This window comes from Drosophila simulans, chromosome 3R (genome assembly GCF_016746395.2).
Source record: "Drosophila simulans strain w501 chromosome 3R, Prin_Dsim_3.1, whole genome shotgun sequence".
In the NCBI taxonomy this organism is placed as follows: Eukaryota; Metazoa; Arthropoda; class Insecta; order Diptera; family Drosophilidae; genus Drosophila; species Drosophila simulans.
The window spans coordinates 25677954-25702533 of NC_052523.2; the positions used below are offsets into that span (position 1 = coordinate 25677954).

Sequence of the window (24580 nt, forward strand, 5' to 3'; positions counted from 1 at the left end):
CAAGAACCGAAACTATCAAATAATAATGGTCGCAACATTTCGCACCAACAAACCAATCATCAGCAAGGGGGACAATCGATGAGAAATCAAAACACATCCCACAACTACGAAAAACCAACTTCAACACACCAACAATACAGAAACAATACTAACACAAATGTAAATTTGTGCAACATAAATGACGACACAAATTTTCCGCAAAGAGCCTCGGAAGACCAGTCGGATTCATAACTAAAAAAGCCCACGGGTCATCATTACCTTATGTAATGCTATCCCCAACATTTGTCCCTTCACAACCACTTAAATTCCTAATAGACACTGGGTCCACTTATTCATTTATAAACCCGGCCCTCATTACAGAAGACAATATAAAAAAACTTAATTCAAGCATAGCCATTCATACAGTACTTAATACATTCCAAATTACGGAATTCACAGACACTATTAAATTTATACAATTCAAAGAATTGTCAAATCAGAAGTTTCTTTTGTTCAATTTTCATCCACACTTCAATGGCCTCTTAGGCATGGACCTTCTATCCACTCTGAATGCAAAAATAAACATCGCGGATTCCATTTTGGAAACACCTGAAACCGCAGTTCCAATTTTGACACGACCAAACCCTGTAGACATTTTGCATACTGTACCATCAAATAGCAAGGTAAGGCTTCCACTACCAGTAAACTTCATGCAAGGAGACTTTATATACGGGACCACAGATTTTGACAACCAACTATCAATAACAGGTGGACTGTATACTGCAACCGCAGGTATAGCCTATTTCGAAGTCTGTAACAGTTCAGACTACAACCAAACACTTTATTTAGAAGAACCATTAATAGCAGAAGAACTCTCTTTACAACACTATGGACTTTTACACTGCATGTCTACAATGGCGGATACTACTCAGACGGACACCCAACAAGAACTTAATATTAAGACAGAACATTTAAACCAAGAAGAAAAATTTAATCTAATCAATCTATGCAAAACCTTTAGGAAACTTTTCCATTATGAAGAGAGCCATTTGACCTTTTCTAATGTCGTTAAACACTCCATACCAACAGTAGACAATGTTCCGATATTCACTAAATCATACCGTTACCCATATGTACACAAAGAAGAAGTTCGTAAACAAATATCAGAAATGCTTCGACAAAATATTATTAAAAACAGTCACTCTCCTTGGAGTGCACCCGTATGGATCGTACCCAAAAAAGCCGACACTACAGGCAAAGAAAAATGGCGGTTGGTAATAGATTTTCGAAAATTAAACGAAAAAACCATCTCCGACCGTTATCCGATACCTAACATAGCAGACATACTGGACCGAATAGGTAGAACAAAATACTTCACAACAATAGACTTGGCAAGTGGATTCCATCAAATTGAGATGAATCCACAAGACGCGAACAAAACAGCTTTCACAGTCGAAAATGGGCATTACGAATTCACAAGAATGCCCTTCGGTCTGAAGAACGCACCAGCCACTTTTCAACGTGTGATGGACAACGTTCTAGGAGACCTTATAGGTAATGTTTGTCTGGTTTACCTAGACGACATTATTATATTCTCACCCTCACTGCAGAAACACATTAGCGACATTAAACTTGTTTTCTCTAAGCTACTGAATGCGAATCTAAAAATCCAACCTGCTAAGTGTAACTTCTTAAGGAAAGAAATTGACTTTTTGGGACACATTGTTACTCAGGAGGGAGTCAAGCCCAACCCAAACAAAATACAAGCTATTAAAGACTTTCCCTGCCCCAAAACCATCAGGGAAATCAAGTCATTTTTGGGATTACTTGGGTACTATAGGAAGTTTATCAAAGATTTCGCAAAAATAACAAAACCTATAACAAGACAATTAAAAGGAAAAAAATCAATAGTAATAGACGACGAATTTAGGAAAGCAGTCGAAATTTCAAAGAATTTATTATGCAACGACCCAATACTTATATTCCCCGACTTTACAAAACCATTCACGTTGACGACCGACGCAAGCAACTACGCCATAGGGTCAGTGCTATCACAAGGCCCCGATACCAACGACAGACCCATATCCTTCGCTAGTAGAACGCTATCAGACACAGAGGTTCGATATTCCACCATAGAAAAAGAAATGCTAGCTATTATTTGGTCAGTAAGTCATTTTAGGCCATACCTTTTTGGCCAGAAATTTAAAATAGTCACAGATCACAAACCATTAGTCTGGTTAGAAAGCTTTAATGGTCAAAACCCTAAACTACTTCGGTGGAAAACTACCCTAGCCGCATACGATTACGAAGTAGTGTATAAAAAAGGCAAACAAAACGTGGTCGCTGATGCGCTTAGTCGAATAGAACCAAATTTAAACATAAACGAAGACCCACAAAAAATCCCAGTTGTCCAACAACCATTAAATCATTTCAATACACAAATTGTGTTCCACATTGGGGAAAAGTCTTCAGTACAAATCACAACACCATTTACGTACAAAACAAGACAAGTCATTTCAGAACCTACATATACCTTTGACACTATTTCTAACATCTTGCAATCAATTCTTAAACCAAACAAAATGACTGCAATATTTGCCCCAGATCAAATCTTTTTGCTCATAGAGGAAGCGTATAACAACTACTTCTCGGTGAACGACTCATATAAAATCTCCCGTTGCAAACTGTTCTTACCCGAAATAACCGAAACGGAAGACCAAAAAACAAGAATACTTACATACCACTTAAAGAACAACCACAGAGGTATCGACGAAACCTTTCAACACCTAAAAAGAGATATTTATTTCCCCCGCATGAAAGATATTATTACGCAAGTAATAAAAGACTGTGACATTTGCCTTACACTTAAATACGACAGGCAACCCCATAAACCAGCTATGCAATCACCACCTGCCCCACCAGGACCTTTAGAGGTGATCCACATAGATATTTACTTCGTCAATGGTACTTATAATCTAACTGTCATTGACAAATTTTCAAAGTTCGCACAAGCATACCCGCTTGATAACAGAAACTCCATAAAAATCATTGCCGCCTTGTCTCAGTTCATGAGCAACTTTGGCATACCCAAAAAACTTGTTTTCGATCAGGGAACAGAATTTTCCGGAAACCTGTTTAACGATTTCCTTGCTCAATACGATATACTCCAACATACTACTTCATTCCAACAATCGACTGGTAATTCACCCGTCGAAAGACTTCACTCTACGTTAACAGAATTGTACAGAATAGTTATGAACCGTCGAAAAGAATTACACCTACAGTGCGAACATACCGAAATACTTAGCGAAGTATTAACAACCTACAATAACGCGATACATTCTAGCACAAATCACACCCCTTTCGAACTCTTTCACGGCAGGACACACATATTTGGAAAAACCATAACTTATGACAATCATCATGACTACCTCTCAAAACTAAATCAATTCAGACAAACACTATACCCCCAAATACAACAACACCTACAAAACACCACCGATAAGAGATTGGCTAAGTTAAATAAGGACAGGGAACCGCCAATTCTAGTTGAGGAAAATAATACTATATATAGGAAGGAAAACAGAAGAAACAAAATAACACCTAGATTTTCTCTACACAAGGTAGAAAGAGACAGAGGGATAACACTAATAACTACCAGAGGTCAGAAATTACATAAACAAAAAATTAGGAAACACATTAAAAGAACTGTGAACACCCAGTCCCAATCAAACACTAACACTTAATGAATTCAACTAAACATGAAAATGTAACAATTAAAAGACAAATTTGATAAACAGACAGGGACATTATTATCAGGATCATATATAAAATAGAACACGTAAATAACAAACAAGTTTCGATATAGAAATTTTTCGAAAATTACCAGAACCAAATTTTTAAAGAGCAATAACGTGGCCGAAAGCTTACTTGCTAGTAAGTTAGGCCTCATTTTCAAATTTATGTTTAATACACAACAATTAGAAGACATACGAATTTTATTTAATAAGCAAAATGTAACCATAGAATTGGATGAACACATTAACAACTTTTGTTACCATCCTGTTAAACTCTTACTTGCAACACCAAACTATTATTTAAGGTTAAAAATCCATTTTTCAACTAGCAAATGTATCATTTCATTCAAACAATTCCCTTACCTATACATTGTTCATACTTCATTGTCTCCCACGACAAACTTACCATCGAGATACCACCAATGGAACGAATAGAAAATAACAAAACATTGAAAGTCCTATCACTCGAAAAACTGCACCTGGAGGCATTGGCAACAACCGGGAAAATGGACTACATAACTCAACAATACTTTACCGCTACGTACCTTGCATTGAGCATAGTACTAATACTTGTGATCTGTCTCCGAACCTGTAAAAGGCAGAAAACGATTTTTACCCAGCAACCCACCCACACACCTCACGTTGTCGAGTCGGCTATCCCTTCGTTATGGCCATCTCTCCACACTAGGGGGGGAGGAGTTACCATGCCCAGCATTAACCCCCCTCAACAACCACCTCCGCCTATGAAGCCCGCCCGGTAGGCGACATCAGCAAAGTGCCAACGCTGTATATATATATATTGATCACGAGCTACCATGCCAGCATAGCCTCGTCCCCCGCTACCTGAAACTCTGTTGCAGCCGATGATGAAATCGGCATGAACACACACATATTCACACATACTGCGTGGTGGCGACGCTCTCGACGTTGAAATTAACATGAACCTACACACACACATACACACTGCGTAATCGCGACGTCCTCGTCTAGACTCGCTACCTAGAACTAACGGGATCAAAAGCACTGCTGCTTGCCCGTGCGTATACATTAAGAATAAAGCTTTCATCATTCTTGATCTTGACACCAAACCGAGCAGTTGATTTATTTAAAGTGGCAAATATATATATATCATAAGTACACAATAAAGTCATTATTGACTCCCATCACATCAGCCTGGGCAGCAACTAACTAAGAGTAGAGAAAGGAGGACCCCCGATCCAACGGAGGCACCCGTAACTCGCGCCAATTGTTCTGGCGGATTTTCTATAAACTTTGACTCACATTTGCCAATTAACTGCGACACTTTGAGTGTGTGTGCCACGCCACCAGCTACCGGGCTCTATAAATTGAACTCTATCTAAATGGCATCACAAGATAAGCCGAATTTTAAATGCACTTGCTCTGAAAACCGCACAAAAATCACTCAATACTATCATCTAAGTTTGAAACCAAATATAAGTGAAGAACTTTATGTACTTATATTTATTAATTTATTGATAGTTATTATTATTTTTTTTTTTACCTATTATTATTTTAATGTGGTTTTTATCTCTCTGCAGCGCAACTTCTTTCAGAAAGGGTATCAAAAAAGCACCGCGCGCGCATTCAAATCGCATCAATGGTCCTCCGAGCCACGAGAACAATTGAGCAGCTTCAGCTTGAGATTCAGCTCCGGTGTCCACTATCCACTGCCCAGTGTCCAGTGTCCAGCTGCAGCTTTCGCTTGGGATCGCAGAATCCTCATTCAGTTCAGATAGAAATGGCAGTGGAGCCGCGAAACGGTGGCGGCTGTGTGCGATGTCAATTAGCAGCTACGGAATGACACTTTATGTGCGTCGCGCGAGAAGCCTCAGCCACAGCTTCAGCTTGAGATTCAGATTTTTCCTGGCTTCGGATTCGGATTCGGAATTGGCTACTGGCCGGCAGAATCGGAATCCTTGTGCAAAGTGCAATCAGTGCAAAGCAGAAAGCCAACGAAAGCCAGCGACCATGAACGGCCAACGCAGTTGACAAACAAATGTGCCGGGCCAAGGAGCCAGAGATCTAAGGCAAACAAACAATTGATATGGCCCAGACGGGCTCTGTGACTTGGAACCTCGAACGAGGTGCACTGGAAGAAAAAAGTACAAGGAGGAGATGCCTTTTTAGGCTACTTGAGCTTCAAAGTGTGCTATTGCATCGAGAATTTAATGTATACACCACAAATTGATTTTGATAACTTTCCACTCCTTAGCTTGCTCATTTTCTCTCGGTGTACTCCATGGTCATGGAGAACAGTAAGAGCGTTTGTCCACCTAGAGTTTGGGAGCTTCTGAAGGCGAGCACAGGGATATGGATACGCGGCGATATGCGGACTCGAATCGCCGCAAAGTGACTTGTAAACATTTTAGCAACTTTTCAACTTCAACTTCAGCTTCAACTTCAACTGTGAGTTGAGGCCGGGCCTAATGAACTGCGGTGTCCGATTGGCGGGACAATCGTGTGATTGTCAGTGCAGCTTGCAATCGCGTCTGCAAATTGACAAGATAAATACATTTAGCTAATTTGATCTTAGCTGCCCGAGTTTGGGGCCACTCCGATTTGGTGTTTGCCTTCAAGGAAGCTGCGGATTTGTACGCATAAAGCGTGCAATTAAGCTGTAATTAAGCGGCACAAAGGCAGGCCGACAAGTCGGCCATTTATGGAACAGAGAGTCATCGTCGTCGTCCTCCCACGCGAAAAACAATCAAAATTCATTAGCCAAGCGACGACAAATAAAGCCAAGAGTCCACAGAGTCAGCAGGGGTGACCCTGCCCACATCCACCTCCACAACCAGATCCACATCCACATCCAGATCCGAAAACCCCCGGGATGCGAGTAAATATATGCACAGAGAGGTGGTCCTGGCGATGGTGGCACATAAAAGGCGACAGAACCGCACATCCTGCGCCAGGAAGCAGCCGGCTGAAATTACAAAAGTCAACCCCCAAAGGCAGGAGGCCATAAAAACGCTTGAAAAGCGTATGCTCTCCATGGCCCCCCAACCTTGGCAGGAAAATCCAACCAGCAACCCCGTGATGCTGGGGGCGAGAAACCGAAACCGAAACCAAAAACCAAGCCGAAGGCTTTTGAAAAATTGCAAATTGAATTAAGCCAAAGTTAAATGCCTAAATGACTCGGGCCAAGTATCCTTGCAGCCATCTTTTCCCCACCAGCAGCCACCAGCTCAGTTTTTGGGTATTTGGTTAGCCCGTCGGGTGGAAAATATTCCGGCGCTAGTGGGTGGTAGTGGGTGGCTGCGGTTTGGCACATGATGGTAGCTAATATGCTGCAAGGATAAGGCGCACGCGAAGAAAAAGGACACAATGGGCATGTGGAAGCTTTGGAAATCAATGGAAATAGATGGTATATGCATATATATATATATCTGTATGCTCTATTTTAAGAGGATTATGAGCACCGCATACGTTGAACTTTAATGAGATTTAAGATCGGAATTAAGGCTGTATTCATCCCAATATAAAATAATATAAATGCAATATATATAAGATAGATAAATGTTGAGATAAAGAAACGTCTAAATAGTAATGAACCATAATATCATTCCAAATGATAATATTTGCCATCCAACAAATGGTGGCAATATTACGACCATTTAGTGGTAATAAATCCGTACAAAAAGCCAGTAAGTTTCCACTGTGCGCATCGTAAGAAAAGCCCACACAGCCAGCAACGAACCATTCCGAATCCAAGCCCAATCCCAATCCCAGTCCAAGCCCAAAGGCAAGCCTGCTGGGCCTGGTCGGGATTGGAGTGTTAGTGCTAGTGTTATTTACCAGGCTAAATTATTAAACGATTGTTAAACGAGCGGATAAAGGATGAGCGTGAATGATGATGATGATGATGCTGCTCCTGCTGCTGGCGGAGGGGGAAGGAGGAAAAGGGCAGGGAACTGGAAGGCTGACAAGAGGGTGTAAAGTCCTGGCATCGTGGAAAATGCAGGGGGGAGGGAGGATAAAAAGGAAAAGCGGAGGTTGCTGCCTTGTTAGCTTGCCAGCTGAAGGGGAAATTTGATATTAGGTAAATTTATTTGATTTACATTTTTATGGGCCAACCGTTTGGCGCACGGGGTGGGTGGATAATTCCCGGCTGGGTGGCATTTTCCCTCTTGTTTGCCAGCGTCGTCCTCGTTGTCCTTCTGGTCCTTCTTGTTGTCCTTGTCTCCGTTGTCGTCGTCCTGCGCTTATCGCACATAATGCCGGCAATGAAGATAAGAAGCTGTCTAGGGTGGGCATAATACGCTGCACACCGCAGCGCACTGAATAAATAGAATAAGTTGAATAAATAGAGTAAATACAAAAAGAATTAATAAAAATGGCAGCAAAAAATAATAATCATAAACGAGTTTGCGACGCACGACCATCTTTTTTGTTCGCCGCTACAGAGAGAGAAATATGTGAATAATTATATCAAGAATATTTACTTTGATTAGCTAATATGTTTCAATCATATTTTCATGGGACCATTATCTAACGTCATATAAAAATATACTTATTGTCTTGTATTAAGTATGTTATCCTTTAATCATGCTTGTCATTATACTAATTATAATCACTTTAAATCAATTAAAAATTATAAAGTTAAATATTTTTGACCGTGTGGCTCTGCCGGTAAGCCAAGAGGGTGAAATAAAAAAATTAAAATAGAGCAAAAGAGCGCTGTCAATCAGTGAGCCAGCCACATCCACCCATCCACCCACCGAAGGCAATCAGTGCCAAATCAGAACTTTATTTATTTGCTTGTTGTTTGCCAAACATTTACGCCATCAGCAAAACGACACCCGAGAGCTCGTTAAATGCTCAGCCATGCGGATGTAATTCAATAAACGAGCGTTCTGCGCCATCATCAACACCCCATCGTTTAGTAGTGTGTGTGTGTGTGTGTGTGTGAGGAGTGGAATGGCCCTGTATGGGTGTGTATCTGTGTGAGGCAGCCGCAATTGCCACAACAGCCGCTGTGACTAAATGACTGACTGACAACCGCAGGGTTTTGCAAGGGGATGGTTTATTTACTCGGCGAACAACCCCTCGAAAAGCATCGCATCCCCAGGATCCACCATCTCTTTTCGTCCTGTGCAGTGGCGTTTATTGAGCCGAGTTTCGCAACAGCCTCGTCCTGCGTCCTTCGGAAATTTCTGAACTGTCAACATGTCAACTGTTTGCTGGTCGCTAAGGTTATTCCTGTGGGTGGAGTGGGTGGCTGGGGTGGCTTGGGTGGCTCTCTCGCTCTTTTCGCATTTTCGGCCTGTTTAAGCGATTTAACGCATAGCAAGGATAATGAAATTTTGATTATGCGCCGCTTGGCTGGTTGTCCTGGCACAGTGCCGCCCTCTGTAGGGCGGACTGCTGGCTGGGTCGCTATGAAATTAGCGTCGTTTAGGAGGTCCTTTGAAAGTTGGGGAACCGGATTAAAATCGGCGAGCTGCTAATTATCGTTGGAAAAGGATGTCTGCGCAGCTGCACATCTTTCTAAGTTATTTAATTAGAAGAGTGCTTAAAATGTAAACGATTTAGTGTCTTTAGTTTGAATATGAGTAAAAGAAACTATCAAATTTGATTATTCCATTAATAAAGCTGAATCTAGCGCTGTTCTCGTTTCCAGCTGGTATAATAAACAATTTGCTGACTGGGTAATTGCTCACTCTCGGATACAAACAATTATGCAATTCAATTCGGAATTAATTGCACAATAAAACACCAAATTCTCATTTAATTGCCTGACAAAAAAGGCACACAAAGCAAAGCGGCAACCCACATAAATATGCAACACCCACACACACACCCACTCAATCATGGCCAACTATATACGTCCAAACAGCCCCACCTCTCATTCCACAGCCATAGCTTCCACAATCAAACTGGAATCGGAACGGTCGGCGGGAAATATAAATTCGAAAAATTATGAAAAACTATCAAAACATTTACATACGCTCGTGGAGGGAAGGAAAGTGAGGAAAACGACGCGATCTTTTCGATCCACGCACTTAGTGGTGGGCAGCAGGCTTTTTATTAGCCAAGCCTAGCTAGTTTTCGATATTTTTTAGTTTTGAGTTTTCAAAAACGAACAGAATCTATTCTAAAGCATATTTCTAAATTTATTTGAAAGTGAGTATATTATTTCTTGTTTGTTGTTTCACCACAAGATCAAACAACTTTATTGGGCAAACAAAAATGACATATTTCTAGTCACATAATATATAAAGTGAATATTTTTTTAAAATATTTTTTAATATTTTATAATTTAGTTTTTAAAATCTAGCGTAGTCATCACTACACGCACGCAAATCGGCGGCCATTTATCAATTGACCAACTTGGCCGAAGCGTGGACTTTGTTGGTGCTTTTGTTATTGGCCGACTTGCTGCTGCTTTTGCCGGTTTCGTTTCATCTCGAAGTGGCGGGATCGAGAAGGAGGGGAGGGGAGTTGGGGGGCTGGAGCTCGCTTATGATGTTTATTGAAAAATTAATTTGCGCCTCGTTGTTGTATTGCTTTTTTCGGCGCTCATTTGCGTATTTCAAAGCGCAATGAATAATGATGGTGGTTAAGTAGTGGAAAATAAAAGAAGAAACGCTCGACGTGCTTGGCCTGAGAAATTAATATTTGTAATTGGCTATAATTGTTTATGCCAACGGCACAAAGTCTAGAAAACGAGACGCAGACAATGATATTAACGAGCTGAGTGCATCGCATTTTGCCGCCATTTCGAAATGTTTAATTGAAAAGAAAGCGGAATTGCTGGGCATCGTAATAAAGAGCTCAAGTTTTGGGAAGTAGGAAAAATTTTAATCAGTCAAGAGGGGCGTTGGAAAAGTGGTAAGAGGTATATCAAGTGTTAATTGAATGGCTGGGAAATGTGTGAAGCCCATAAATGGTTTACTGCCTGCGTTTCTTTTAGGTGCAATTAAAAAAGATTTTGGAAAGAGTTTTAAAAAAGTTCAGAAATGATATAAGCTTATTTTTAAATTTCAGCCAACCCATTTAGGCAAGAACTTAAATTAATTGGCTAGAATTTCCCCAATCAGGCAGCGTCGTTTCATTTTCAGCATCGTTTGCAACTAATTAAGGCAACCACACAGCCATTCGTCAACTGTTCTAATTGAGCTCTTTATTTTCCACCCACTGGCAATTGTCATTAAAATCCTTTCACCAACTTGCCGCCCGAAAAGCCGAGCGAGCACAGCCCCGCCCACCCGCACAATCCGCCGCCCATTTCCCATTTTCACAACTTGGTCCTTCGAGCAGCGGAAAACAAAGGAGCAGCTGAACAATGGCTGGCAAAAGTTTTCAAGCCAACAATTTCACATAATAATCCTTAAAATGAGTTTAATTTGTAGAGCGAGAATTATAAAGGGAGCGGGGTACTCCCCCCTCCCCCTTCCATCTTGCAATTTATGGAGCTTATGGGGGTTGGCAAAATTCTATATAATCCTGCATATTTCACATTTATATGTATGTGATTGATTCGGCCGGGTTCCCGGGACGCTCGATTTATGTGGCCCGATCCGATTTTTATGGCTTATCTCCTGAGGTGGAGCAAAAGGGAAGAAAAAACATAATTTCCTGACCGAGATTGCAGCTTTGCGATAATGCCGCTCCGCCCGACGTTTGATGCTTTTTGGGCCCTGATAATGATGGGCTTATTATTTATTATATTGTTCTTCTACGCTAAGGACATGTAGGAGTGCCAATTAAAATCGAAAAACCGCCTGGTATATACATATATATATATTACATACATATTAGGGGTACATAAAGCTTAAAAAATCACGCCAATTTGGCCAAATGAAGTCATAAACGAAAGAGAGGGAAAATGGAGATGGAAAGCGGCAAGGAAAAGCCAGAAGACCAAAGTGGAAATGGACAGGCGTTTGCCGCCGCTGCTTGTTATAAAATGCTAATACGCGCAGCAGCTCGAAAAAAAAGTGGAAAAACGCTTTGAAGATTGAATTATTCAATAATAATTAGGCGTGCGACAGGGACGGCTATACTGCGGGCCAGCAACACCATCTCTGTCTGCTCGGCAAGAGTGCGGCAAACTCACCACACTGAAGCGAGAGCGAAAGAGAAAAGAAGGCGGAACAAAAGTCAGAAAAGTGGAGAAATACGAGACTCACACCGGAAAAAAAGAGCGAGCGAGCTAGTCTCGAAACCAATAAAAATGGTGTCGCACCCGGTGCACTCCACCACGGGAGTGAGAGAGAGGCACGCTCTGCACAGCCGGTTTCCCACCACCAATCGTCGAGTGCGTCGGTGTGGGTGAGTATCTGTGTGGCAGGCAGCGGTGCATCCGAAACTGCGACTACAGTTTCAGTCGCAGAACAGACGTGATCTCAAGAGGACGTGTCTCTCTCTGGAAATAAATAGCCCCTGAAAATATACAAAACGCCGCGTGTGACAGTGTGTGTCTGTGTTTCCCAAGCGTGTGATGAACGAGCGCATTAATTGAAAGATAATCAAAACAAATTAACAGCAGACCATGTCCCAATGAACCAATTAACCGGCGCACCTAAAGCACAGTATTAACGAGCCACAGTTACACAAACGATCGAAAGGCTTTATGTTAAAGCTCAGCCCAGCGAGCATGACAGTTACAGGTCTGCGCCAGACGATGACCAGTCCCACGGTGCCGCCGAGCAGCAACACTCCCGCGGGTAACCTCATCATCACCAGCAGCAGCAGCAACAGCGGCAGCAACAGCAGCAACATGAGCAGCGGCAACATGACCAGCAGCAACCTGACCAACCTGAGTCCCAGCCACCCGGCTGGCCTGAACGCCCTGGCCAGTCCCACCTCGCCGTCGGCACTGCTGCTGGCCCACCAGCAGCATCTGCTCCAGCAGCACCAGCAACACCAGCAGCAGCAGCAACAGCAGCAGCAAGCGGCGGCGCTCCAGCTGGCCGCAGTGCATCCGCCGGCCCACCATCTGCACAAGACCACCTCCCGACTGAGCAACTTTAGCGTGGCCTCCCTCCTGGCGGACACGAGGCCCAGAACGCCACCCAACCAGGCGGCGGACGGACCCCAGAACCTGACCAGTTCGGCGGCCACCTCGCCCATCTCTCAGGCCAGCAGCACACCGCCTCCTCCGCCGGCCAGTGCGGCCGCCCAAGTTCCCGCCAACACCTTCCATCCCGCCGCCGTCGCGCACCACGCCCACTTGCTGCAGGCCGCCCATGCGGCTGCGGCGGCACATGCCCAGCACCAGGCGATGGCCGCCCAGCTGCGCCAGCAGCAGCAGCAGGCAGACGCCCGGGCCAACTCGCCACCCGCCTCCACGAGCTCCACGCCCAGCTCCACGCCACTGGGATCCGCGCTGGGATCGCAGGGCAATGTGGCCTCCACTCCCGCCAAAAACGAACGCCATTCGCCGCTGGGCAGCCACACGGACTCCGAGCTGGAGTACGACGAGGAGATGCTGCAGGATCACGAGGCCGATCACGACGAGGAGGAGGACTCCATTGTGGATATCGAGGACATGAACGCCGACGACTCGCCGCGCTCCACGCCCGACGGCCTCGACGGCAGCGGCAAGTCGCTGGAATCGCCGCACGGTCCGCCGGCGGGCTCTCACATGCAATCCACGATACTTTCCCCGGCGGCCCTGGCCTCCGGTCATGTGCCCATCCGCCCCACTCCCTTCAGTGCACTGGCCGCCGCGGCGGTGGCCTGGACGGGAATGGGCGGTGGCGTTCCGTGGCCAGGAACCAGACAAATGCCGCCCTTCGGACCGCCTGGCATGTTTCCGGGAGCAGGATTCGGTGGAGGTAAGTGTCGTTATCCACTTCTTTGTGGGGTTTTTGTCAGCTTGTTTTCGGTTTTTGTACTTCCTAGAGGGGAAATGATAAACCTTATCTACTACACGTGCTTAACTGCTGTCCTAAGCGATATTTTAAACTCTTTTGAATGGGGGATTCAGCATAGGCTAATTAAATAAGGGGAAAATAAGAATATATAGGAGAAAATATAGAACTCAAAAGATTAGCTTTTTAAAAAACAACCAAAAACAACAATTCGCAAATAGTTTCAATTCAGAGCCTTAACATCAAAGTAAATACGAGTACATATAGTTACATTCCATATATTTATTTATAATTAGCCGTAAACTCATAAACATGAACTTCTGAACCCGCGAACAATAGAAATACGTGAATTCCGCTTGGGAGCAAATTCCCCATTAGCAGCCAGCGATGTGTATTCAAAAACGATTTATTTAATGGAGGAATTTCAAGCCACCCACCCCACCCCTCATTGTTTTATGCCCCATGTGCGCGGTGGCAACTTTATCTACACCATTTTGTGTCGCATTTTAATTCAATTAACTGCCGCCCCTCGCCTTAATTGGCATCGATGGTGACTCTCCGCTCCTGGTCGGACGCGAGCTGCGGGTGCTCCATCATGGCCACCGCGTCGTCATCGTCATCATGGCGATGGACTGGAAGTGATCGTGACTGCAGTTCGTAGTCAAAGTGCGTGGCAATTATTGCGGGGCCTTAAATAAAACAATGAAAACTGCCTGATTGCGCTGGGCCCATTATTTGATGATGATGATGATGATGATGATGGCTGATGATAGTCGCGTCGGTTCTGATTTGACTCAATTGGCCACGTCTGATTATTCATTGCACTCGCTGGCCAGCGGCGTTTTTCGGTGTTTTCCGGTCTGACAGTCAGCCAGCCCCCCATTACCATCCCCGAATTGGAAAATCTAATAATAAGCGCGTAAAAAGCAGACTGTCTAACCGACCAGCCAGACTAATTGAAGCGAGTCTGGCTGTTTAACTGGGCGATCTCTATCTGCATGCACAGTTCACACTTTGCCTGCATTTCCTGGACAAAAAGCGCCGTGGGCCGTAGGGAAAAACTGGGGGAAAATCGGGAAAAACACTCGCCAAGTCACACTTTGATGCCGGACTGACATGTGAACTTTACTCGGCCATCGCGAACTCTGCGTTTCCGCTCCTTAAAGTTGCTCAAACACACTCGAAAAACTCGGAAAGGGCGGTGCAAAAACGGCGGGCAAAAAAGTGTAAATTTCCTTTTTATATGCAGACCAGCAACTATTGTTCCTGTTTTTGCTGCATATGCTCGGGTTTTTGCCACCACAAAGCATTGTTTTATAAAGCTGTCGGTTTGGCTTAAAAAAAGGGCTGCAAATAGGGTGTTGCATTAGGAAATTTGGGCTTTAAAGTAGGTTAGTTTGAGTATTACCATATTACCACCTCATTCAAATACATGGCATTTCAGAACTGCATTTCTTAAAGTGCCTTCATAAATTCTAAAATATTTCAAAAGGGAGCTGATCGAGAAATCGAAATAAATCAATCTCGATGTGGGCCATCAATTCACCGCCCTTCATCGACCACTTGAGCTATCTTTTGTTCCTTCCCTATAAAGATGCCGAGATGAATAAACTATTCCAAACATTTGCCGCTTATTTTGTCATTTGGCTGTCAACTGCTGCATGTGTATAAAATACAGTCGAACAACTTCATTTCATTTCGTTTCGTATCATTTGGCAGCTGTTTTTTACTTTGTGTTGTTTTCTGGCCCTCAGTCTCGGTCTCAGTTTCTGGTTCCTGTGTTCAGCGTGTCTCATTAGCGCAGCAGGTTGCTGTCTTCTGTGGACTGATGATCCCCTGTTTTTCTGGAGGGTTTCCCTTCTGACCTGCGCCGCTATCTTCTGCGGCATTATGTCAAGTGTTAGGTACTTAGTGCCTTCGGCGAATGCAGAACTGGTAGATACAGTTTGTATCTTCTGGCTACCGTTTGTCGGCTCCTTCATGGACTATTAAATTAAACTATCATTGATTAGAGGGAACACACACACACAGTCGGCTTGAAGTTGTTTGGTTTTTTGCCCTGCCATTTGATTAGCATCTTCGTGTTGCAATATGGGGAATTCCCTTTGTGCCTTCATAATTTAACTAATTGCAAGCGCAGTCGAGTCACGTATGCTGCACATGCCACCCATTTGCGCCCCCTTTAACCCCTCGACGGCCCTTGTTACTCAACCACCACGCATTGCAGCTGCAATTCTTGGCAGCCATTATAGAAATTAATTTTCAAGCTGAACAAACGAGCAACAACTTGGGAGTCATTGCATAAATACATAGAGCCAGGCACACACACACACATGCACACCACGTTTGCTGGCCAGAGAGCGAAAGAGAGAGGGCGAGAAAACCTGGCCAAAACGGTGGGTGTGGCATGTCAGCAACGCCCACCCAAAACACGCAATTTTCAACAGCAACGGCAGCAATTTAAACGTTGACAGACGGCTGCTGGTTGGCGAAAAGCGAGAAGAGGGTTAAGGAAGACCCGGGGCAGTCGATAAGAAGGAGGGGGCAGTGAGGGGTTAAGGTGGCTGGGGGCCGCTTGCATGCGTTTTAACACCATTTGCAAGGCTCCAAGTCGAAAGAGTCAAAAGCTAAAATAATATTTGCATTCTGCACGCCATCTAACGTGCATACGCTGTACTAAATACACACATGCAACACAGGGACGTGGGCGAGGGGGGATGGGGGCTTCAAGGGGGCGTGTGGCGGCGCAGACATTTTGATGTATGTTTTGGTAAATAAAATTTATTTGCATTAAATTACCAGGCCAGACAAAGCGAAGGTGCTGGTGCTGCGAATGGTGATGGGTTAAGCGCGGGGGCAGTGGGGTGTTAAAGGGGCTGCTAGGTGTGTGTGTGTGTGATGGTGTGTATCTGTGAGGTTGAGAAAACATTTGCTAAATATTTGTAGACAATTGGTAGTTCAACTAATTTGAGCTGCCTGCTGTTGCTGTTGGATGTTGCTGCTGCTGTAGATGTTGCTGCTGCTGCTGCTGTTGTTGCTGCGCTGCACCTGAGTAATTAAATAGCGCTTGGAAGCTGTCATAAGAGGTGGCCCCACCCAGCCCACGGGCTATCCGAGCACTCTTATCTTGCCCAGAGGCAGCGAACTTCATTGCAAAACAGTCCAAATAGATACCATGTGGCACGCAATGTGACAAGATTGCAACAGAGTGGGCAGTGCAACAGCACTGAGCGAAATAGTTGCAGTAAAACTCATCGCTGGCAACTGGTTCCTAGCACGCTGCCCACTAATTAATTGACCCGTTTAACCGGTGCGCCAGTTGGCCAAATGGGCTCCCTGCGCCCAGGACCTTCGGCTAATCATTCAGTTAGCCGGTAAACACCTATTTGGAGCTAATTAAAATCGCACATTATGAAATCGGCCTGAGGTCCCAAAGCGATTGCCGTTTTGACCATAAGCGTGTAATTGCATTAGCCATCCGGCCAGCGATCTGCCCAATCCATCCAATCCATCCACTCCATCCACTGCGTCCAATCCTAGTGCACTCCATGTTGCTCAACGGTTTTCACTGCAAAAACGCTACTGGATGTACAAGACGTGGATGTGGATGTGGCTGGTGCTATGCGAAAACGCTTTAATGAAGAATTAATTGCCAGCAATTTGCACCGCACATCAATCGAGCCTTGTCACCGCCGGCTATATAAAGCGATTGCTTTGGATATTTGGTATTGGTATTGCTGCCGCTCCGATCGATACGCGTAAATTTCACAATTGCTTGTTGCCTGTCTCATTTAGCAGCTGTTGTTGCTGCTGCAGTTGCTGCTGCTCGATGGTCTTATACGATGTCGCGGCTACAATACACCGGAGAACTCAAATTAATTGAAAATCCATTACAAACATAGGCTAAATGTCACAATTGGCGTTTGTGGCATGTATTTTGCGCTGGCAATGGCGACGTATTGCCCCAGCCGCAGCAGCAGCAGCAGCAGCAACAACTCGCAGCAGCAGCAGCAACAATGCCTATAAAAGAGCAAAAAGGCGAAAACGAGTCTCGCACTCTGGTTTCAGCGTGCGTCTCCATCTTGCCCCTTGAGCCTCGAGTTGTTCAGCTTTTCCGCAGGTTTTGCAACATGCCACAGGCAGTCGGTGGGCGGGGCAAGGGGGCAGCGAATCCAGCTCACTTGCTATGGAAACCCCATTCCAACAATTTAGCGACAAATGAGCAATTAATTTTGAAATAAATGTAAAGCAAACCGAATCGAAACGAAACGAAAAGAAGGCAAGATTGGAGCACGATACTGCATACAAATAATGGAAATGCAAGTCGGTGCAGTGGAAACTGATTAATAATTAAGAAGGATTTTTATTAATTTTACTTTTTTTAAGCCAGAAAGTCAGGCCAACAAAGTTTCGCGCATAAATATGGCACATAAATATTAAAGCCATGCTGCGTATAAATATTATTGTAAGAAAAAGAGTCGTAAAAGTCGAGCGACCAACCTGTGACAAAGGCGAAAAAGGGCTGTAAAAGTTTGGCCGCCTCGTTTAAATGCTAATTTGGCCACTAATTTATGGCCAATACAACAAGAGCGACAACAAAATACCAAAACAAGACAAGACAAAATCAAAACTTCACACGGAATGCAAGCTGGCCAAGAAAACAAGCCGAATTACAAAGTGTATATGTATGTTTATATTTAAATATATCGGAGTCGCAGAGTCTGTAACAAATTTAGTGAATGCAGACTTCATTATGGAGACCGGGGCACCTGGAATCAGGCGATTTACTCCGCCTTGTTAGGGGCCCATACAAAACGCTTTTACGACCTGGCCAGAAAGCGAGGCTCACAAATAAGTGAAATTATATGCATATCGGCCATATCGATAAGGCAGCAGCATTAACATAACTCCGGCATGTCACACTAATTACTTAATGAGCCAGTCAGCTCAGGTTTCCCACCGCGGATTATGAGTTCTGATTCCATCGCCAGTCGCATTTTTATGGTCCGAAGACAGTCCGTGCGACAGTTATTTGTTTACTGAAAACATAACATCATAAAATGTCGCATGTTTTTAGGATCAGAAGAGGGAGCTTGGTAGTCCACTTCCTACTCGAATCATTGCACCATAATATGTTTTGGGTTTATATGCCTTTCGTTTATTGTTGTTTAATGCATCGTTTGCCATTTGCAGAGCATGAAAAGCAATTACAAAAGCAGGCAACTTGGCCACGTTTGTCACTCGGCAATTTCAATTTGTGCAATTATGCGTAAAATTAAAGCGCTGCATATCATTTGCATTTGTCTTTATTTTGATTCGAGTGCTGCCTTCGTTTCTCAGCCTGAAAACAAAATGCCCAATAAATTACGCGTGCCTGGAAAGGAAGGGAAGAAGGGAATTTGGAGGGGGGTTGTGGGGACCTGAAGATCTGACCCGGACTGACTGCATCTTTAAAATGCCATTTGCATCTTTGTGGTTTTGGCGCAGCCCCGATGGCAAGCTCATTACTTTCATTAACAACACTCCCGGCATGCAACTCGCAACTTGCAACTTGCAACAGCTGCTGCTCGAACCCCCCTTCTCCACGGATCGGTCGTCTTTATAAGGCCTGCACGTTTCTTTTTGCTTTGTGCTGTTTTTTTTTTTGGTTTCTTACTTCTCCTCTGGCTGCCTTTGTTTGCCAAAACAAAATGCCCAAATTAAAATTGTTTTGCCGTGGAGAGAATCGAACTGAGATATGGTCGGGGGAATCGGGATTTGGCTGGGAGGAGGAGGAGGGGATTCACTCGGGGAATGCATTTCCCGTCGCTACTGCTGCTGCTTTGTCTGACAAATAGTTTAGACAGCAAATTTATTGGCCACTTAAAGGAGTAATTACCGTATATTGTTGCCGCTGCCGCTTTTAGCCAAATTGACAAGGCCAAGGACAGCGGCGGTTGACAGCACATTTCATTCAGCAAGCGGCTGCATTTTGCATGCTTAGTGCTACAGTAGGTGTCCCTTAAAGCGGACGAAGCTCTCAGACAAGCAAATCTTTAAGTTTGAAAGCGCTTTGGAGTGGATTTTTCCCTTAAGCGGACAGCACAGTTGGTGGACAAAGTGTTAGGAACAAATAATAAGAAGGAGAGACTTCTAGTGCAACAGTCAACTAATCAAGACTATTTTTCTATCTATTTTCCAGATGCCAACGAACCGCCACGGATCAAGTGCAACCTGCGGAAGCACAAGCCCAACCGGAAGCCCCGCACCCCCTTCACAACACAGCAGCTGCTCTCGCTGGAGAAGAAGTTCCGGGAGAAGCAGTACCTGAGCATCGCCGAGCGGGCGGAGTTCTCCTCCTCGCTGCGGCTGACGGAGACGCAGGTGAAGATCTGGTTCCAGAACCGAAGGGCCAAGGCCAAGCGCCTGCAGGAGGCCGAGATCGAGAAGATCAAGATGGCGGCGTTGGGCCGAGGAGCACCTGGTGCCCAGTGGGCCATGGCCGGGTACTTCCACCCGAGCCTGATGCACCTGGGATAAGTGGCGGCCCAGTTGGTGGGCCACGATCGCCAACAGATGCGCCACCAACGCCCACTGAGCCACAGTGCCCACGATCATCTTCATCCTGGTAACCAAATAGCCGCTGGCGGCGGTCCTCGAGCGGAAACCCCCAAAATTTTGCTGTGATGTTAGCGCATTTTACGTTACGATACTTCCAAATGTTGTTTCAAATGCACACCCTGTAAATAACTATAAAAAGCGGAGGAGATGCACCCGATTCGAGCAATCGAACCCTGTATATAGCGAGAGCAAAAAGCAAGCAGAAAAATGTTTCCTAATTGTACATAAATCTAGCAAGTAAACCCAATCAATTCAATTCAAAACCTTCGTTCGTTTGTTTCGCATAACCAATTGACAAAAGAACCGAACGGCATTCGTTTGCACAAACCAAGTCAATAAGCGTAAATTACCGATTAACTAAATTCATATTTGATTGTATTGTATTTTGCCAAGTAAGTCAGTCTAGCTAATGGATCGATCGTGTATTTAAAAAATACTTCTAAGCACCTAAACTAAACTAATCTAATGCTATAACTATGCCGTTACAAGTACTTTACGATAATACCACAGACCTATACATATAGTTCATACACGCATAAAATATTATGAATACCATATAGCGTTAATCCTCTGTAGTTGTTTAATCGTAAATCATAAAATCGAAATGTGAAAAACTGATACAAAAACATGCGAAAAGAGCAGAAGGAAAATCATACAAAAATCATTGAAAAAAATATATAATTATACAAAAAAAATTACATTTTTTTGTTTAATCTGTTGGTGGTAAAACTATTTCACAATATGCATATTATTTTATTTAGTTCAAAAACATTTTCCAGTTCAGTGGACGAACGAATCTATATTCTTAGCTACAAAGTGTGTCTCATTCGATGCTGATTATGAGAATGAGCTCTCCATTATCGACAGCCTCGTGAAATGTCAGGGAAACAATATTTTGTTTTGATTAACACGTAAAGTGTTATTTTCATATTTCCAACGGATGATTGCATAAGTGCGATTGCCTATGTTGCAATGCCGTGCCATTGCAAAACCATCGCAAATCGAGAATGTGAAATTGGTGGCCGCAGCAAATTGAGCGGGAATATTATATATTATATTATTATATTAATGCAGGAATATTTCACAATTTCAGCATTACTCATTTTTGAGAATCCAGTAAAACCCAACATTTGGCGGAGCTTCCTTATCGGCTGGCAATTAATATTTAATTAATCAGGCAGTCGGTTGCTGGGGCAGCTCAACTGGCCCACATGGCGTATGCGTATCGCTGAGCATTTGAATATATATATACGTGCTAGCAATCGGCGAATTACGATTGCAATTGAGTGATTATCAAATTGTTTGCATTATAATTTTTATTCCTGCGCGATTTGTCGAGTGTCAGGCCGGGTTCAATAACGAATACATTTTTTATTCACTTTATTTGTTGTTGACAGTTGGCCGAGCGTCAGTGGCAATAATCGCCGCTCCTTATCGCCTGGAATTAAAACCCAATTAATTTAATTACAAATGGAAATAACACGCCGTCGCCGCAGCAGCGAGCAACACGTCAAATAATTTAGCTATTTTGATTTATTTACGAATGGCAAACAAGTGTTGCTGCTCCTCGCAGATCTGCGCAGGTGTGTTAGTGCGTGTGCGCTCAATAAATAAATTAAAATATTATTCTTATTATTTGCCAGCTTTCGGCTGATAAGGAAAGAAAATTTCCGAGAGCTCGGCGCTGTCAAGTGTGAACAAATATTGGCATAAATGTTTCAGACGCGGGTTTTTCCTCCGTCGATGAAACTGTGATAGAATAATAATAATGTCAAATGAAATATAATATAATGCTTTCAACACCAATATACCCGAATCTGATATCAACATTTGCAGGGTATATAATAGCCATAATGTAATTCCATTTAAACAGTAGCAAGCCAGCTTGCCATTCGTGCGATTTGAATATAATTTGTTAACAATTAAGCAGCAATCGTGCGATGTTTTATTGGGTAGCAATAAAACAATTACATTTATTATGCATTTACTGTTCATCAGGAATTGATAAATGAATTCTCCGCGGCAGCCGACCGTTTTTATCTCGGATGTCAAATCGATTGTCGCCGCAATTAATTACGCGTATATAATTACAATGCCTGCCTACGCAGACGCCAACGTCTGACGCCCAGGCCCCGATCCCCGCCAGAATGGCTATATTGCTCCGCATAGGGCGATCGGGGGAATCAATCGGGGGCATCAGACTGGGGACTGGACCCCTCGCCCGCTTATTAATTAGGCCCGGCCTCGCCTTCAGGTATGCGTATTCGTATTCAGGTAGCCGCAGGTGGCGCTGCATGCAAAACGCAGCGCGCCGGAAAGTGCAATGCGTTAATCAAAACGTAATCAAATCATTTGGCAAGCGGCAAACAGCCTGAAACTGAAACAGAAACAGAAACCGAAAAGAAACCAAAGCCGAGCCTTAAAATGCACTGAGAGAAACCTGTGGCATCAGGTGGTTAGCTTATAAGTCAATTGAAAGTTATTAAGCTTTTATGCAATTTGAACTATTCTATACAAACTAGTCTATAGTTAATAGGTTTTATATTAAAAATTGAATCTTAAACTCAATTTCGGGCAGTGTGGTCAGCGTCGGGAAAATGAGCTGCGTCGGCAGCACAATCACAGCCTGGTCACATTGGTAGCCTGCTGCGATTTTGGCCGAGTCCGGCAATTAAGCTTTATATCGGGCCTAATGGACCGAGCGCCGCCTGCGCTGATTGCGGGCATTTGTTTGGCGTCGTCTCTCTTTGCCTCCGCCTCTCCCTCTCACTCTTTCATTCTCTTGCTGTCTCTGTCTCTGTGCCCCACTGCTCGGGACCCAATCAAACGTATATGTATACGTGTATATATCGACTCCCCCGCCCCCCTGACGAAATCACAGCTTGATATTAACGCCCAACTGTGAGGCGGCGCATTTACAATGATAATATTTGTGTTCAAAGTTATCAATGAGCCAGCCGCCAAGGGATTCGGAATGGGAATCGATTGGGTTGAGAGGAGGAGGGGTTAGGGGATTGGGGATCGGGGATGGGGAAGACCCAATTGAGGCAGAGCAGTTAAGATCTGCTTACAACTTGATTTCAGTTGTTTTCTGCTTAATTGATTAACTGCGGATTGTGGATTATGGTGGATTAAGAACAGACAAATGTTAGAGAATTATTACACGGTGAGAAAACTATGAAATTCGGAAATATTCACTTTTTCTTTCATACAACACTATCTCACTAGCACATTTCACATCAGAATCAAAACAGACGTTTAGTAGCAACTTCTGGGAGTGCAAATCCAAGCATAACATTTTTTAATTAACACCCACACACGGACACATGCAAATGAGCTCATTATGTGCTGATTATGCAAGATATATAGTGGAAAAACTCCCCCGACTCCTCGTAGATTGTAGTTTTTCCAGCCCAACACCAACATCTCCATCAGCCGACAGCGCAAGTTCAACAAGCGATGATTGCCCAGAGACAGATACACTCATATCCAGAAGAATTCACAGAAGATCCATTCATTAAGTCAAGCGAATTGGAAATCCGTTTGCTTAACCCGCTTCTCGGCCAAAAGACGCACATTCTGGATGGTCGTAAAGACTCCTCTGCAGACGGCATGGCGATCCACTCATTCCAATGGAGAGCACTCGCAATTACCGCGAATAAATTGAGGTAATTAGGTAATAAAAATAATGTTTTCACCTCGTTATGCGAGCGCACAGCTGCTTTCCACGATTTCCCAGAAGCATTGCAACCACCTGATTCTTCAGAATCTTCGGAGTCTTCAGAAGTTCGGAATCATCGGTCTTCGGCACATGTGTAGCAGATAGGGTGCGAGTGATGGGAAAATCAACAGAGGTGTCCGGAAAATTGTATTTTCCAGGGTAAAGATAGAAGATATAGTATAGAATGGGTTACTTCCAATTTAATCCTCCAAAAAGGGCATTCAGAATTCGCCCCCTTGTGTTAACCAATGTCACAAAAAGAAACCTGCCATTTCCCTCAACTTCGTTTATGCAAATGATTCATTTTCCGCGGAATTCCCTGGCGTCAATTAAGTTTTTCGAGCGCCTTTCTTTCCATTCCTCCGCTCATTTTGTTCGCACTTCGGGGCGAGCAAATAAAAAACAATTCCATATCCACTTACTTTTCACTTGAGCCGAATTTGCCCCTCTGGTGTCACGGACTTCGGGTCAGGTGAGTTAGTTACATTTTGTGGTTTTTATGACCGAGCTAAGCGCTCTTAATTGGTAATAATGATTTGAATTTCATAGCGGGCGAGTAATGGAAAATATGCGTAATAATTTTTTAGGCCGTAAGATCAGCGATCCCACACACCAAAGGTGGGCATTAATTTTTTGGTCAACTG

At 43.8% G+C, this 24580-nt stretch overlaps 1 protein-coding gene across 1 annotated transcript; it reads left to right on the plus strand.

Annotated features, from left to right (window-relative positions):
- The first annotated feature begins 12085 nt into the window (after positions 1–12085).
- On the plus strand, positions 12086–20913 carry LOC6730059 (muscle segmentation homeobox). The gene is made up of 2 exons (XM_002105316.4): positions 12086–13579; positions 19797–20913. The coding sequence occupies exons 1-2, from the start codon at positions 12373–12375 to the stop codon at positions 20132–20134; spliced, it is 1545 nt and encodes a 514-aa protein (XP_002105352.1). The 5' UTR covers positions 12086–12372; the 3' UTR covers positions 20135–20913.
- Positions 20914–24580: the final 3667 nt, after the last annotated feature.

Bases quoted from the DNA above. Each gene is read 5' to 3' on its own strand.
- LOC6730059 (XM_002105316.4), top strand. From the start codon at position 12,373: ATGTTAAAGCTCAGCCCAGCGAGCATGACAGTTACAGGTCTGCGCCAG. The intron at 13,580-19,796 runs GTAAGTGTCGTT...TCTATTTTCCAG, and splicing joins GGGAGCAGGATTCGGTGGAG to ATGCCAACGAACCGCCACGG.